Source organism: Saccostrea cucullata, unplaced genomic scaffold (assembly GCF_032062105.1).
Source record: "Saccostrea cucullata isolate Sc308-1 unplaced genomic scaffold, CSIRO_AGI_Scuc_v1 ctg2374, whole genome shotgun sequence".
Lineage (NCBI taxonomy): Eukaryota > Metazoa > Mollusca > Bivalvia > Ostreida > Ostreidae > Saccostrea > Saccostrea cuccullata.
In genome coordinates, this window is record NW_026936540.1 from 26,806 (window position 1) to 45,838 (window position 19,033).

General features: G+C 33.4%; 1 protein-coding gene across 1 annotated transcript; it reads right to left on the reverse strand.

Annotated features, from left to right (window-relative positions):
* Positions 1 to 640: 640 nt before the first annotated feature.
* LOC134245781 (ubiquitin carboxyl-terminal hydrolase 44-like) lies at positions 641 to 16,502 on the reverse strand. The gene is made up of 17 exons (XM_062728035.1): positions 16,464 to 16,502; positions 11,460 to 11,577; positions 11,034 to 11,111; positions 10,280 to 10,320; positions 9,872 to 10,030; positions 9,627 to 9,677; positions 9,267 to 9,330; positions 6,649 to 6,794; positions 6,285 to 6,489; positions 5,772 to 5,911; positions 5,306 to 5,455; positions 4,819 to 4,909; positions 4,566 to 4,698; positions 4,275 to 4,343; positions 3,977 to 4,082; positions 1,849 to 2,048; positions 641 to 1,222 (listed from the first exon to the last, which is right to left on the reverse strand). Exons 2-17 carry the CDS (start codon positions 11,562 to 11,564, stop codon positions 888 to 890), a joined length of 2,073 nt encoding a protein of 690 aa, XP_062584019.1. The 5' UTR covers positions 11,565 to 11,577; positions 16,464 to 16,502; the 3' UTR covers positions 641 to 887.
* Positions 16,503 to 19,033: the final 2,531 nt, after the last annotated feature.

Consider the following 19,033-nt stretch of genomic DNA (forward strand, 5'->3'; position numbering starts at 1 on the left):
CACACAAAAAAGTGTGCTCAGTTCTCGATTTATTTCTCCAAGTTTTTAAAACTGTAATCTCAAAATATTATTAACCGTGTGTTCCTAACATATTCTTTCGCTGTTTCCACAACCAAACATTCCTCATAATTGTTGTTAATAGTCCTCCTGAGCCTGATATTATAATCATCGAACATTTCGCTTATTTATACTGCCATTTTGGTTTCAAAGATAATTCGGTTCAATGTGCTTCGTTCGGATGTCAACTACGAGAGTACTTGATAGAAGATAAAGGAATTTTTTTTTGAAATCTTTCCTTATTTGCAATTGAGGTAAGAATTTGGAAGAATTAATCAAGAACCGAGTGCACTTTTTTGTGTGCAATAAATATAGTTTTTTCAATGGGTGGCACTGTAGCTCTCCGGTCTATCAATAATTTTTTTTCGGAGAGCTACAGATCTGCAGCTAATTTCTGGGTAAATAAAAAAAAATTAATCTTTCACTGTGAAAATTCAATTTTTCATAACCTCATAAAAGTGTGAGACACTGATTAAAGCTGATAAAATTAAAATATATACCTTCCTCCCAAACTTTTTGGCATGGGATATAAAAATTAACATTTTAATACTCTATAAGCAAATGTAGGGTATATTTTCTTGCATCTATTATATGTTACAATAATTGCTTGGTTTCTTTCCCAGCTTGCACCTATTTTATGCTACAATGATTATTTGGTTTCTTATCCAACAATGTAAACTTGAAGGCAGTTTAATTAACATGCATCTGCCTTACTTGAAACAAAATACATTTAAAAAAAGCTGCATATATCATATGTTCTGCTGCCTGATATTACAAACTGTAAACTTATAACCAATACTAATGGGATCTCTTTGACCTCTTTCTTATTACTACCACATTGTAGATCTTCGTCTTTTGATGATTCTTTGTTCCGGTTTAAAGTCAAGCGAGTCTTGACTTCTCTTTCTGGATTTCAATGTCACTTCATCAGTGGAAGGAGTTTTAAAATTGAAGGTTATGTCTGCGTCCACTTTTTGGGATAAGCTTTTTTGTAAAGGGCTTTTGTCTGTGGAACACTCTGATAAAACACTTGAGTTTGACTTTTCCAAGGGAGATAAATCTTCAAGAACATTTTTGGTGTAAACAAGAATGTATCCTTGGCTCATTAATACTTCCTCCTTGGAACAAAGTTTTACCCTGGAATCATTGCAATTGATCCATGAATCTGTAACAGAAATACAATATATACTATAACACAAGGTATCAAAATATTTGTACAATTTTCTTTGCCCTTTCTAAAAATGCTTTGCCGAGTACCGCATGATCAGAACTTATAAAAAGTTTTAAAAACTTCAATGTTTGAAGTAAAAGATAAGTTGGTGCAGTACAACATTTACATTTTGAACCAAATTCAGAACAGTTTTTTTTCATCATGTGGACAAACGGGGAAAATTTTGCTTCCATTTCATTTTCACCCCCTTTCAAACTTTTTATTAATTGGCAAATTCAAAATGAGTCAAATTTCACAGAGACAATTTTCTTTCACTGAGTTTGGGAAAATTTAAAATTGGGATGAAATTATTTGCAAGTGAAAAGGAGCAAAATGACAAGGAGCAAAGGTAACTCTGTATACAGTGGATCTTCAGATATCCGGATGCCAGATATCCGGATGCTTCAGTATCCGGACGATTTTTCATTGGAACATAATTTTTTAATGTTATTGTATCTTATTTAAATGCTTATTCAGATATCCTGACGCTTCACATATCCGGACAAAGTGATTAGGAATGAAAGCGTCCGGATAAATGAGGCTCCACTGTACATTAATAAGCTGAATTCCTGGAAACTTACTAGCTTCTGCATTCCAGCAGCAGGCCGTGTAGTGACCACTCCCAAACCCTCTGCCGTGGTGAATGATGACCCCCAGCAGATTATAGGTATAGCTCTCCTCCTTCTCCATATCTGACTTATCACAGAAAGGTTCAATATCTAGGACATCATCAAAGGCCACCTGTGTAGAGATTTTCTCCCTGTGGTTCCGGCCTGACCACCTGCATATAAATTATGGAGATGATGAACGGTAATCCAGCTCAAAGTCTATTGAAACAGTAAAAATCTGGAGCAGAGCAAACAAAGACTTCCAAAATTACCAAAGGTGGGATCATGTGTCATGGGGGAGGAAGTTTCCCCATCGACAGATCACACCCTTAAGCTCCTTTTCATGAATGGCCAATGGGTAAACATGGTGCTTCCTCTTTGGCTGACATTGTTTGTGGGAGATGGATGTTCATAGATATGACTCCCCTTACTCATAAATTCACATCTCAAAATAGCATTACCAGGTACATTAAAACTTTGCACATAAAATTTTAGCCCAAAGATTTATCTCCATGAAACAGTAAATTTTAGTTGCCCACAAACATTGATTAAAATATTTACATATTATTTCTTTTTAAATAAAGTTGAAACTTGCACTGTAGAGTTTTTATAAAGATTAATTTCTGTAATTGATTCTTTTAGAAATTACCCTAAGTTACTTGTTCTTGTGCAGTATTTACATACCCTTTGTTTCTTTTTTTTTTAAATATGTATACATGAAAAAAAAACCCAACCTTTTTATAATACGAGGGCTGTTCAATAAATAATGTCCTGAACTATATAACATACATTACAGATATCATATGACATTAAACTTGGCTTTTTCTCATTATTGAATCTTTCGTGAATTTATAACAGTTTATGTGACCACTTTTTATCACATAGTTCCATCGTTAGGAGCTGGGAAACAAGGGCTTTTCGAGACACTGCATTATAAATGAATGGTAAAGAATCAGTAAACTAGAGTGAAAATAAAAGCTTCATTATAGCTGCCGTAAAACTTGTTAAAAATCCCAAAGAAATATTCACTGAAATATATGACATTTACAGCAACCAATGCCTGTTTTATAGACAAAAGAGCAAGTGGATTTCAATGATAAAAAATTATATAATGGGCATCAAAAATGGGTACCCTCCTTGCCAACAAAAATTATTACAACTTATGTACTGGTTGCCAAATTTCAACAAAAAATATTTGATGATGTATGATTGACTTTAAGACACATAGGAAATGTGATAGACATCATATCGGGAGTAGTTAATTCTGTTTTTAAGAAACGTTTCACGGTAAAAAAGCTTGGTACTCAAAGGTCACCCTATATTTTTAAAAATGAGTGAAAACGACAGCGTGTACGAATGTCTTAACAATTATTTTAAAATATCAGTAATTGTAGTGTATCCATGTTTGTTTTATTTTCAAACAGATATTGGAACATGAATCTATTGATTTAAACCCTCAAAACAAAATTTACCATAAGATGTACTTGATAAAAACGGCGAATGTCTGACAAGAGCACAGGTATTCAGGAGCACAAACACAGATTTATGTGTAATTTTCTTGAAAATTAGTGGTATTGTTGTTCAAATTCGTATTCGGAGAGACAGTTTAATATCTGGAGGAGTCTAGAAAGCAATTTTTTGGCTAAAAAATCAAAAGGTTTATTAGAGGAAGGACCCAGAATCAGGAATCCACTACATTGAATTTCTTCAAGACAGCGTCCAAACCCGCACGCCCTGAAGAGTAAAGGGGTTTTCGGGATAAACAGAAAGTTAATGTTTTTTCACATTAACAATATTCGCCAGATCTTTGACCTTTTGACTTGTTTCCATTTCCAAACTTGAAAAAAACACCTTTCAGAGGGAAGAAACAAGTCCCAGAAATCATTGGATCTGCCATTTTCCAGTATACTAAGGGTCATGCCCAAAAATGTGTTCTAAAAACAATCAGAAATTGGATAGAAAATGTTACGGACATACATTTTACTTAAAAGAGATTAATTAGTAAAATAATGAACACTAAATCATTGAAAAGCGTCTTTTGCTTCTTTCTGAGCACCGAGGACATTATTTATTGAACAGCCCTCGTACACTATCAACTAACCTAAATCTTTTGAGGTGCAGTCTAAGCACATTTGGCAGTCTTTTCAGCAGCAGTCTTTTCTGTGCCTCAGTATAGATGGAATTTGAAGTCCTTTTCTTTCTTCGAGCTTAAAATATTCAATACAGGATACATGAAAATATTTTTTAAAAGCAGCAATGGCCTCTGAATTTTTATCAATTTTACAATACTGTTTTTGGTAAAAAATCTGCAGTCTTTTAAAGGCCGACTTATTCTAATATTATGACATATACATTTTTACTTTAATACCGGAAACTATATTTAAAAGAATTGCACTTACCATTACATTTTTCACACTGGTAAATCCTTCCCTCTAAAGTTTCTTCTTCAGTAAATTTGTACAACATTTCTAGAAAAATAAATAAAAGTTTTGGCCTTTCAATGACATGAATACATTACAATCAAATCTCTTTATCTTGAACTCAACAGGACCAATTTATTTGAGGATTACAGATTATGAGGTTTAAACATAAATAAAAAGTGGATGAAACTGCCAATTCACTGTGACATATCCCAATTATTCAAGATTTCATTGCTTAAAATCATATACATAAGATACTTCTTAGTATACCTGTAATGTGACAGATGTCCTGAGCTATGCTTGCGTTGAGGGAGGTAAACTGATATCTTTCTGGGAATTCTAAAGAGAGATCCATAAAAGGCTCCTTTGTTTCTGAGACATTTCCACAAACAAGGCACTTCACCTGTTACATAAATTTCCATCAACGTTGTGAACAATAGAATTTAATGCTCATTCAAGCAAACTTGGTCTAACAAACTGCATTTAAATAAATATTAATTCATTAAAAGTACTTATTGCATACCTGACTGACCAGTTCACCTTGAAACATATCTGACACAATGTCAAAAAGGTCAAGGTCACTCAGCTCATTCTGAACTTTATCCAACAATTCACTGCAAAACATGAATGATGAGACTGAATATGTGATGTTACAAGAATGTTTCAAGAGTAAAGGAACAAGCAACCTATTACTTTGTTGTCTGTATTTTATATTATGCTTAGTTTTTCACAATGAATATGATAGGCATTGCACGACTTTTATTGAAAATAGTGAACTATAAAACTTCAGCCAAAGCTACTCTCTTAATGGTATTCACTAAGAGATATGAATCAGAGAGATGATAGAGATTTCAGCCTAGACAAGAGCTTTCCTGCATTTGTACATTGTACATGTACGTACTATCCACCAAAGTGGATGTCTATCTACTATCCACCAAAGTGGATGTCTATCCACTTTTTTTTTTGCAAAACTTGCTGTTGATAAAAATAAAATCAGAATAATTCTGTACCAGAGGAATTCCTGGGCATCATGCTGAGCGTGGCCTTTAAACATGGGGATCCTCTGCCACACAGCCTGTAGGAAACCATGGGGACTGACCTGGGCCCAGTTACCTGACCATAATACTCGGAAAAGACCATTTAGCTCCTGACAAAGGGATCTGTAAAAAACATAACTTATAAGAAAATTACTGTAACCTAGCCGCTGTTTTTTTTTTTTTGCCTCTGTTGTGGAAATAAGAAAGACATGAAGGCAATGGATTAGGACGCAACCTTCAAATTTTCAAACATGAGCTTTAAAAGTCATAGAAAATTTGCCCATGAATGGTTTAATACACAAAATTACACATGTAGGTATATAATTTACAAGTGTAGTTTGAATTCATTCATAAATTGTGCCTTTACAAAGGTACACAAAAAATAGATTGGCAATAGATTTTTCATATCATTAATATGCTATGAAAATCTTGATATTACATGTTACTTGTTGGGACTTTTTTCTCCACAGATAACAACAGTTTTCCTTTGAGGGGTGTGGTCAGTTGTGACCCTCCATGTAAACCTCCTGGCCTCTCTTTGGTAGGGGTCACTGGATTTCTTTCTGGGGTCATTAAATGCTGAAAATGTAAAATAAAATGCATAAAACTGATAAAACCTCTTTTGTATGACAAACTTTCAAATGATTATAACATGGTTCATTTTGTCTCAGCCTTCAAAGTTTGAAGATGCATTTCAGGTTAATGTCACAGGATATTAATCAGAAATAATCATTTCATAATGCCACATCCCCCTTCTTTTAAATGATATTTGACATTAGAATTATATTTACAAAATTGCCATCATTTTGCAACTTAAACTCAGATCTCTGATGCATCAATGTTTCAGAACTACCTTTAAGTACGAAACAGCTGATCAATCATTAACTCTTATTTTGAAACAAGCAAAAATACAAATGATATTTCCACGTAAGTTAACATGTTCAGGGTTTACCTCAAAACATTCTATAGTGGTTTGTCGACTAAACAGTCTCTTTGCTGGCTTGGAGTAGAAGTTCTTTGGGGCTTTTGGAGACAGGGTCACTGGAGTTACACACTTCCTCCCAACCAAAGAGTGGGGACTGCTCTCAGGGGAGGCAACTCTACTGGGACTAGGCTGGATCTGATGTCGAAAAAAATCTCGAAATTCCTCCAAGTGGCTGAGGAGAGACAAACTCAATTATTACCAATCAGTAAAATAATTTGATGTATTTATAGAGCTGAACAAAAAAAAAATCTGCAGAAATTTCTACAGTAATATACAATCCTGACAATAAAAAGGATTTTTACTTTTTTACATAAATGAAGTAAATGGTTACCTTAATACTTGAAGTACAGAGTTCATGTAACACGTGTTTCCAAGGTTACGTAGACCAGTCATTCCAGGAATTAAGGTTCTCCTTTTGATAACGGGACTCCATTCCAAGGGGGACTCAATTTTCCTTTTCACTGGTGTTCTTTGTTTCTGATATCATAGTCATCAGGAAAAATAACAAAAAAATTAATAGCAAATTTTGCAAAATTTGTAACCTAACAAAATTGCAAAATTTTTCTGGCATTCCTTACAGGCTCAGTAATAATACATAGCAATTTAACATTTCCATTTCAAAATCATTCTGTTGTTTTGTTTCCTATGTAAACTTTACTCATGAATTATTTTTTTACTAAAAATAAAGTGCCACGGCACAGCATGATACGCCCGTCAAAAAATTACAATTATCTTAAACAGTTTAAAGTGCAAGAAAATCTGATGTCAACCTTGATTTTAAGATTTTCCATGATTTTTCCATTCCTTAAAATATTTGTTTATCCATCTCCTGTGGTGTAGGCATTAATTATAACAAATATTGTATCATTCATAGATTTCTATACTGGTTGTGTTAGACCTTGCCAAATGCCCATCATATTAAATCAAAAGCCTGAAAGGCTTCAATGGCGTCGAACAAGAAAAACAATTTCAAAAGATCTGCAAATAGGTCAAGTGAGTGACTCCAGTAACATAATAATAAAATTTAAAAAAAATAGTCTTAACACAAATACAGTATAGGGCCTGATAGCCTTGTGTCCTGGTCCGAATTGACCAGACATCGTCAGAAATGTCCATCCTCTATATCAATCTAATTTCTTTTCAGTCAATCGAAGACATATGAAGGGTTTCATAAATTATTTTAATTAATTGCCATTGTCAGAGTGATGTTCTGTTGTATAGTGATTGCATCTTAACTACAACCATGACTCTAATGTTACAAGTACGATCGACTTACGATAAGCAAATGGAGGAAATGGATAAATACAGTAATACTGGCATTACTGGTCAATATCATAGGTTGTTCGGCTAAAATTGGATTGAAGATCGTAAAAGTAAAGCTAAGATTAAGAAATTCAATCTTTATAGTCTTGTTGTATTCGTGTTTATTTTGTAATTATTTTACCGTATTTAAGATTGTTTGTATTACAGTTATCGGTCCCAAAATGTGATTCATGTCATTCAACGCACCCTCTCAGTAGAAATTCATCCGCAACAACCATAACGTTTTTCTTGCGTAAAAATTAAACATAATATCGTTGTTTTGTAGTAGTATTAATTGAAGATACAATTGATTTAATTTTATATTCAAGCTATTATTCATTGTGAACGTTTTAAAAGAAATTGGTTTACAGCTGTTGCTATTTTCTATTGCGGATGCATCCACTGACACGTGCGGTCGCGTAAACCTGACTGATCGCTAGATGACGATCGGGCAAGCAAGACGCCATAAAAATATCAAATTAATCTAACAACTTAATCTATACCTAATTAATTTTGAAAAAAAAGGCTGGCCATCAAATATAAACTGACCAGCAGTTCTTCTGTCTAATTCCCAAAGGATACAGATAAGACAATGCTCTGAAGAAATGATTGAGACGCTTAGCTTTCCTACACTGAACACATTAATTAATCTTTAACTGGATGCTTGTCTACTAATTACTCCCAACAATGCCCAAGAGATTATTGGATCTGCACTATCTACCATAAAACAATTTTAAAACATCTAAAACATCAACAATTTTTTTAATTCATTTGGACCTGCTGATTCCATCCCCATCCCATAAAATTAGTTTTTAAGTGCATAATATTATGTAATATCAAAATAGTTTAATATGCAATATCAAATTAGTTTTAATTACTTTTCATCAAATTCATTTTAAAACTTAGGCTAGCCAACAAGAGCTATTTTTAATCCAACAGGCTAACCCCATTTGCCCAATATCCAGTGGGATATAGATTGCACTGATGCTCTACCAGCTACTCCTCACACTAAACTCATTAATTTCTCGCTCTAATTTGAGTGCAATTTTCTGTTATCAAAATTCTTCTTGACCAGTGCTTGATAACTACACTCATGGTGGTGGAATTTCTCTAACATACATTATATTTGTTATAGATTGCTGTCAAGAATATGCTAAAAAAATAAGTATTTTCTTGATTTAACATTTTTTAAATAAGGATAGTGCTATACTCTTACATTTTTTGGAGTGTGTAAATGAAAAGAAATGAAGACAATTTTTTTTTTTTCAAATTTCACTTAAAGGTCACAGTGACCTTAAAATAGGTTGTGACACACCTTCTACCTAGGATGCATAAACTGGCCAAGTTTGATGATTCTAAGTCTTATTGTTTTCTAGTTATGGACCGGACAGGATTTTTCCATATTTGGCTATAACATTTTAATTATAGGTCAGAGCGACCTACTTTTTGTGCGCAACACACCCTCTACCCAAGATGTATCAGCTAACAAAGTTTGATAACTCTAGGCCTTATAGTATTAAAGTTATGAGCTGGACACGAGAAAAGCTAACAGACGGACACGAAGCCTATAACATAATACGTCCCGTCTTAAGACGAGCGTATAAAAACTATAGCTTGCTGAATATTTACCGCCTATCAAAAATTTACCTTGATGTACTTCCCCTGTGTGTAAAGTTTCCATGCTGTAAATGTCTTTCTCAGTAACACCTGTCTGAGAGGAAAAGGAAAACAAATCAAAATACTGCTGGGAACAGAAAGATCAAACTTTAAATTAATTGATTTTTCAGAAAAAAAACTTTCATTAAATAAGAGTTTTAAAAAAAAATTATTAGGAAAAATGCTTAGAGTTTATGGCGTCTTTATATGAAACACAATTAAACATTGGTATTTCAAATATGGACATCTTGAATAATGTATGCAGGTCAGAAAAAGTTTTATTTTAATAAGAACTACATGTTAATTCTGAACATTAAATATATGTCAATCAATCATTAAAACTATTCTCACTTTCTATGAAAATCTGCTGTAACTATCTTGTCATCTTCATCTGTTTTCAAGCTGCAAACATAAATGTTTACGCTGACATAACATACATATCAATATTCATAAAAAATAATACTTGCAGATTTTTAAGAAAGTAATCCTGCAACAAAACAATGTAATAACCACTGATAGATAATCAACTATAACATACAATATTTTATTATAACTCTTACATCATGTAACATTCAGGAAAGCTTTTAATAACTCACGGTGACACGACAGCGGTGTGGGAGTATGACCTGAGTAACCTCCTGCCCCGCGACTCCACGTCAGTAAAGGTCTGGGTCGCTATAGCACTTAATGCATTCCTCAGGATCTTCAGATCCCCTGAGACATTATCATTTAGGACGTAGTCATCACATTGGTAACTGTTACCATAGATACATAAAATAATAATGTCTTAATTAGTTACAGTCTCATTTGGACTTTTTTTACTATGCAATTAATCAAAATAAAACAGATAAAAAATGATTTCAATTTGCCAATTAGCATTATATCGGCAATTTCATTTTGAACCCAAATGTATATCTTTCAGTGAAAAAGAGTTGCTTTGACTTGAATATTATTTCTCTGTTTGTTTCTTGACAAAAGTATAATAAGTTTAAAATTCTACATACCAATACACATATTTCTCGTTAACCTCTAGACATAATGGATGCTGCAAAGAACAAGAGATGTTTGTAGAACACTTGTGCCCCCCTCCCCCCATATTGGAATTTTTCTAAGTCCAAAAGGGCATAACTCTGTCAAAAATAATGTGATTGTACCCAAAACAGAAATTCACCTAGATATTCATCTGATAAATCTGTATACTAAATTTCATTTCAGTATGCTCAACCTCTGCAAAGGAAATGAACAGAAACTGTAAATAATTGGAATTTTTCTAAGTCCAAGGGGCATAACTCTGTCAAAAATGGTGCGATCGTACCCAAAACACAATTTGACCTAGATATTTATCTGACAAATTTGTATACTAAATTTCATTTCAGTATGTGCAACCTCTCTGTAGAAAACAGAAACTGCAAATAATTGGAATTTTTCTAAGTCCAAGGGGTATAACTTTGTCAAAATGGCGTGATTGTACCCAAAACAGAAGTTGCCCTAGATATTCATCTGATATACCTGTATACCAAATTTCATTTCAGTATGTGCAACAGCTGTGAAGAAAATGAATGGAAACTAAATGGATTAACAGACTGACCAACAGACAGCAGCAAAGCAATATGCCCTCCCTTCTTCGAAGGGGGGCATAAAAAAAACATGCACAAAATAGATACTTGGCCATACATAATATTAAAATCATATGTGCCATTTCAATAAATTTATTCACAGTTAAAAGCTGTTGCAGTTTAAAAAGAAAAATTTGCTTACCTGGGTTTCTTTGAAGTGTTTTAGAGCATGCTCCTCGTTAAATCTTCCACATGCTACACTAGGACAACTAAGGCAGGCCTACAATATTTTCAAAATTCATGAAAATCAAAATTTAACTAACTGACTAACAACATAGAATAAAATGGATAACTTTTGCAGGTATCACAAAATTACAGAATACAATCAAAACTGTATGGAATTGCAGAAAAATAAAACTGTAGTATTCTCTAATTATCTCTCCCTGGCAAAAAAAATTGAGCAGAGGCACACATGTATCACCATTGGATTTATATAATAAAGTAAAAGCTCCTCAGAAAAATAACTTAATATTGTTGCCAATTAATTAAACTTAAATTTGCCTTGTCCCATATATGAAACTTTTATCAACTAAAAAGAAATGACAGAATGTGATCTACATAAACATACCCAGACACTCTCTGTTGTGCCACATGCATAACACATCCACTTCTGGGGATTTAGTATCGAATGGCTCCATTTTTTAATGGCCGACAAATGCTTACAATTGTCCATTTATAACTGAAAGCTAGAAAGAAATTCTATATAATCATGATAATTATGTTCCCCAAACGAAGTTTGGGAACATATTGTTTTTACTTTTTCTGAATTTTTTCTTTGTTCTCCGGTACTTTTTTGTCCGCGAGTGTTCTCGTAAACTACTCATCCGATCTAGGTGAAACCTTTTTAGGGTCACTAGGTATGTTATGTAGATGTGCGGAACGAAGGTCATTTTGCACGCACGTGCGTGCAGGTGCGCGCACGTGTAACACTTGAAATGACCAATATAATAGATTTAGCCGTAACTTTTTAAATATTGGATGAAATGCTTTGAAACTCATAATATAAGGATATAATAGTAGTATAGACATGGTGACATGGTCAAAATAGCAAGATCTCACGCGCATGCAGGTGCCCTTCGCTGCGATTGGCTGAAACTTAAAGTCTAAATATCTATTTTGTTTTCTGACAAAATCCTTTGAAATTTTGAACATAGTCTTACATTATGAAGATCTACAGCATGATATATAAGAATAATCATGAACGCACGCACATGCACGTGTGCTGCAATCTGATTGGCTAAAACTTTAAATGCCTACAACTTTCTTGGTTCTCAATAATACAGGGTGAAATTTCAAATATGAATAGATATAATGATTGCCTACATTATACTACTATCAAAAGTAAATACATGGACGTGCATGCACATGCGACCGCACACAATGTATTAAAAGACAGTATACTTCAGTGTTTGATGTTCCTGCAGAATTAAGAACTTCTAAATGTCAAGACATGTAACATACTGAAGCATGCAGATCTTTTTACCCTTGACCTTGAAACTTAGGTCAAGGTCACTGGTAACCTGAATAAAATGTTGATATTAACTATTTACCAAAATCACCTTGACCTATGAACTTGAAATCGACCTTAACCTTTGTCCTTGACCCAAGGGTAAAAAGAAACATGAAGTACATGTACAGTGGACCTTCAGATATCCGGACGCCAGATATCCGGACGCTTCACCTTCCGGACGATTTTTCTCGGGAACGGATTTTTTCAACGTAATTTTGACTCATTTATCCCCGCGTTCCGTATCCGGACGGCTCTTTTTTACTACAAAATGTATTTTTACGTTATAATTTGGTTCATTTATCCGGACGGTAAATTTTAATTTGTACTTCCATTCTTGTCAACATTCACGCCTGAACTGAGTGATAATTGTTATCAAAACACTGGCCGAATTGATTGTTTTTACAAGACGATCACCTGTGACCCGTTATGAATGACTTACGATGATTAGTCCACAGGTTAAGCATGATAGGTGGATATGGTCATAATATACGGGAGATCGATATACAAATGAAAATAAACAATTAACTGTGTTGGTAACAGAAAACAATATTTGTTATCTGCGAGATATTTATAATTTTATTAAACAGCTGTTTTTAAATATTTTTCTATTTATAAACGGGACGACATAGTTTCATAATCTCGTTGTCTACACATGTGCACACACAAATCGGTATTGTGTAATTTCCTTCTGTAGACTGGTGGCAGTTATCATCGAAAAAAAAACCTAAAACATTCAATCAAATATGAATAATTTTGGACAATCAATGATTTCGCTTGGGATGATTAATGCGTGAATTTTAATATGTCAGAATTAGTGTTCAAATTAAAATTAGACTCGAAACTGACAGCTCGCTTGGGTGTAATCAATGCTGCAAATGAGAGAATTCGCTTGGCTATGTTCATCAATTTGGTGTGTTCAATTTATAGGAAGTAGAAAGTAAAAATAAGCTGGGTAATTAAAAATCTGCCCATATAAGCAGCGTTATATATCTAATGTTCATCATTCTGCTCTCCAGCTACAGCCATGTCTACACCAGTCTGATTAAAATCAAACCTTCACTAGCTCCTTTTTATTGCTTCACGCGACAAAACAATAAAAAGGAGCTAGTGAAGGTTTGATTTTAATCAGACTGTGTCTACACAGCCGGCAAAGAGAGCACGAGTCGGCATTTCCGCCACCTATAGAAATATTTATCATATTTGAAAAAAAAGTAGTGCTGATGTATACTAAAGATATAGTCTACTCTATAAAATAATAAATTATTATTTCTATATGATAGCATTTATCTTTCTTTATATGTAAGAGTTACAATACAAATACAGTATACATGGAAGAGAAATCAATAGAATTCAGATATCCGGACGCTTCACTTATCCGGACAATTTGCTTGGGAACCAAAGCGTCCGGATAAATGAGGCTCCACTGTACATGTATCTAGAAACACCTTTCAGAGTTTATTTCGGTTGACAGGTTAGAAGTTAAAGAGGTGGTAGTTTTTAATGACCTTGACCTTTCATCCAAATGTCACAATCAATCTTAAGTTCTTGGAATAAGATACAAGATTCAACTCCAACGTTAAATAGGTTAAGAATAAAATTAACCCCCCTCCCCACGCCCCCCCCCCCCCCCCCACACACACACAAACAAATCAAATTAATGGCAACGTAGAGAATCACTGTTAAACTCAAATAACACCTCGGACCCACATAAAATTTCAGGAAAACTGCAGAAAAGAACTCGAGGAAAGTGTATTAAAATATTTCATTTGAGTTTCCAAAGTATATAGAAATTATTAATTTATACAGAAAAAATTACAAATCCTGTCGTGTTTAAAATTAAAGTGCAGATGACCAAAGTTGGCATATAAGCCTTTTATAGCCTATTTATTCATATGTCGTTAATAGCATTCGATTCTAATGATTTGAAATAATATTTTAATACCAAGCATCCTTTGTTTTATTTACCTTTGAAATTTATTTGAATTTTTTTTTTAGAATTACGCAATCCCCAGAAATAGCGATTTTCGGTATATTAAAAATCAATATACATGTACGCTCCTTCGTAAAATAATCAGATATTTGCATTCATGAAAAAAATATTAATAAGAAGGTGTTAAACAATATAGGTCACATTAGCTGACACGAATGTCTTTTTAAACATCTCTTGTAAAACCCAGAGAGTAGCCCCCTATGCATTGGAAAAAATGAATAGTTCCGGTCAAAAAACCTTTATATATTTATTTACAAAGTATATAAAATTTACCAGGCACAGGTATCAGAGTTGTCAAAATGGCCTGAGAGGAAATATTAAAAAAATTCTAAACAGAAAGGAAAATCCCTTTTCCATGTATGGAACTACTATTGAATAAGTTCATTTTGATTGGTTAGGTATTGGCGTGATACCCTTAGTCGACTTTAACCCTGCCTTGTCGTCGGAATAAAACCAACTTTGAGCCCGAGGTTAAAATAAGTACAGAAATAAAAAGTGAATCGATATATTAAAAGTATGACATATGCTTGAAAAATGGTAAATTTATATATGTATTTTTTTCTTTGATTCGTGGGATAGAAAGATATGTTAATCGCTTAATCAACATGCCATAATCATCTTGCATATGCATGTACATGTACGTGTGCGCGCATGCAAAACGTTAAACAATATATCGTTGATAGTTGATATCATTGTAACTTTTATATTCTTAAATGAAATCTTGGGATACTTAGCATATTTATAAAAGGTCTTAGAGGAATAAGGCACGATAAGGGACATGGGGAGCGTTTGGGGAACATCTGTAACGGTCCCCGTTACAATTAGCACTAGTTATTACTAATTTAGCATTACAGGTTTGAAAAAAGAAGTCTATAATATAGATTCATCAATGTTCACATTACAATTTGGAATCAACATTAAAAGTTTTAAATACATGGAGCAAAAGTGCAACACTGGCAGTGAAATAATGAATTAAATAAAAAAATCTTTTCAACACTTTCATTAAAAATAAAGGAATCATTGAAAAAGTATTTAGATAGGTCAAAAATAAAAAAAACAAAACAATTATACTTAGTATATATTACAATAGGGTATCAGGTTCATTCGCCCGATATACCTGTTCGCAGGAGTCCGTTCGCCCGAAATATTGTTCGCCGAATATTCTGTTCACCCTATATGTGACTCGCCCAATACTTATATATACTTGTATATATATATAATTATATGAATTAAATATTAACATATTCTATTTAATTTCTTTAGGAACTTGGGATTCATTTTTCGTTCAATTTCTAATACGAAGAATAATGTTTATTTAGTCAATTAATTTTTTAATTTGATTCTAACATTTTTTTAAGGCCTTAATGTTTGCATTATACTTAATAAGAATAAGATGATTATCAATATGATCAATATCAATGCTAATTAGGGGGATACATCCGTGTTATAGTTACGAATTGTGTCATGTTTGGAAAACAATTAAAGGACCAAGACGTTAATAGTTCCATTATGGAACTGAACAACTATTTTGTCTCAAATGTACAAAAAATTTGGAAAAATATTTATTAGATAGGGCGAGCGGACCCTGTGCGAACAAGTTTTAGGGCGAGCAGACTCTGGGTGAACAGGAATTAGGGCGAGCAGCATCATGGGCGAACAATTTTTAGGGCGAAATGAACATACAATCCTACAATAGGTGCCTGTTAATACTTAGGGCAAATAATACTGCATGGTATAAACACTGAAAAAATTTGAAAGGTCACACACAAGCTATTTTTCTTCTGATGTAATGTTTTAAATTAAATCACATTGTGTCCTTTTTCTTCTCCTACTTGAGTATCTCTATTTCATTTATCGCTCTCCGTCTTATTTTTTAATTTATAACGCACAATTATCCTTATTAAGTTCCAAACTCAGTGTTCTTTCTGTCCAAATCTCAAAATGTTGTTGACAGTGCAGTGATCATGATGACTTAACGATATAAATTTATACAATTTATAATCCCGTTGTTAATTCAAAATACCCAATATATTTTTTTATGTATTTTTACAGTAGGTGCATTCAAAATCTACCATTTATCCATAATATGAGGGAGAATTCTGCAGCAGATAAACGAATCCATTCAGTGATCAAGTTAATAATTGTAACCGGAAGTAGAAAGAATATGTAAAAGAGAAAAAAAACACAACCGGATATTATTGGATTAAAAAATTAAGGTATTTCAACCCTCAAAACTCATGGGTCCAAAGTACAAGAATCTGCATTTATTTTCACTGACTTCATTTATAATTTCCAAAATATCAGGAATGTAGCTAGCATAATTTTTTCAGACACAAGTTTTACCCTAGAATATATTTACTGATTTCAAGCCCACCCCCTTTTGTTTGTTTGCAACATGTCTCTGGGTTTCAGTGAAAAATTTGGCGCTAAAAGAAGTTGGAACCTACAAACCCCACCCCTCTCCTCTATTTCTCCCACACATATCCCACACGATATAGGATTTACGAGTCTGAACTTTTTAATTTTTTTAAATTTAATATTTATTATTAAATTTTTTGTTTTGCTTGACATTTTTTTCAGGTAAGTTTTTTTTTTCCTCGGGCTGCCCCCTCACTTTCAACGATGCTACGTCACTGAATAAATATGCGTAGGTTTCCATAGTTTTCAGAGTGTAAGAGACAGTAAGACAGTCAGACTTATTTAAACAAAAGTATGTGTAAACTGTCATCGTCGCAAGCCACGGGTTTTGTGTCCAGCCACGTTTTTTTTTTGTCCATTCTATCCCCACAAACCCGCTGTGTGGGAATAGAATGGACACAAAATCCGTGACTCGCGACGATTGTAAATTGTATAATACAAATAATGTAAAATCTGGTTCAAATTCATAATTCTGATGCTGAAAGTCCAAAAACCATTACTTGATAAATCTATTCGAAATATAAATATAATGGAAAAAATTTCATATGAAATAAGTCCAATAAAGAAATTAAATGCCTGAATCCAATCACAACTTCTCGCGCATTGCCGACAAGCGGAAAAATAGCCTTTAGTATATTATGTAGACGTCATGACCCCCCTCCCCCTTTCATAAACTTTCTAAAAACTGATAATTTATTTTAGCGAGAAGTAAGTTTAGCGATTGAAAAATGGTTACTAGATAAGGTATTACATACATAACGCAATTAATATTTAGAGATATTCATTTTTAGCGATCAAAGAAGCCTCGCTAATAATGCCAAAATTAAATCCTCGCTAAAATTTCTACTTACGAGGAGTGATCAAAAAGTTCGCAAACTATCTCTATATCTACAAAACCACAATTCAGATTAGAATGAAATTCGGTACACACATAGCCATACACAAGGTCTATAAATAGCATATGTTGAATAAAGTTTCTCTCCTTGTTTGTGACGTCACAATGTGAAAATGACGCCACTATTTAGGTCACTTGTGACGAAAAATGGTTGTCTCAGTCGAACTCGTTCACCAAACGACTGTACAATTTATTGTAATATCTTAGAAATCCCTCTACAGTATCATATAATAATTTGTACACAGTTTATTGAGATAAATGAGTTCCTATAAATTCAATTAATGATTGGATTAATCGTTTTAGTGAAGGAAGGCTGATGGTTAAAAATGATACTTGTCATCTTGCCCAGTGAAAGCAAGTTTGAAAAGATATGTATTTTTAATTAAAAGCAATTTGCTATCCAAGACCTCCAATGGGTAGCACTTTGAAAAATAGTTGAATATTTGAACAATGATATAAGTATTAAATACCTAAGAAATCGTTTACTTTAGATTTTAAACATATTAGATATGATAAAAAGGATGCACCCATTCTCTATCCACCTTGAATAAAGGTCTCTCCTGAGACAGAAGATTTGTGTTTTAATGGTCGCCATGCTTATTTTTGAAAAGGATGTTATTATCCACCCATTCTGTTGCCGAGATATGACCATTTCTGACAAATTAACTGTTCTTGTCATAAAAATTAACTCACATGGAAAGAAATATAAAACTCGGAAAAATCTTTTAACTTTTGTGACAGAACGCTGCGGAGGGGGTCACGTGACCGCCAATATCACGTGATTCGCGCATGCGCAGAACGGTGGTTGATGTGTATTAAAATTGGGGAGGATTAATTTAAAATATAATCAACATTAAAACCAAATATTGTTTCTTGTATGGAAGTTATTCAATTAGTTTGCGAACTTTTTGATCACCCCTCGTATATGGATATTTTAAAGAACGAAATTTTACGTCCAGGATTGTCAACGGGTGGATGCGGAGCGGGGCGCTCTCCGCTCAAGGGGGAGTCAGATTAAGGCGAGTCATCAACTTCTCAATAAAGAATTGGCAAAAGGATTTTTTTTTAACCTTTTCGATCTTCAATCAATCGATTAAACATTCATTCCATCAAATCAATCATTTCGTAACTTCTATGGTCGTTACAATGACATTGGCAGCAAATACAATTTATCATTAAGTCAACTGCTGAATGACTTTTTTAATACTGATTGTTAGGGCTTTACTAACATACTGAGTTGTCCACGGTTTTTTTTTTTTTTTGCTTTTTTCTCCGAATATGACGAGACGCACATGGCGGGTGATACCGGTCGGCAGGGAATGCTCACTA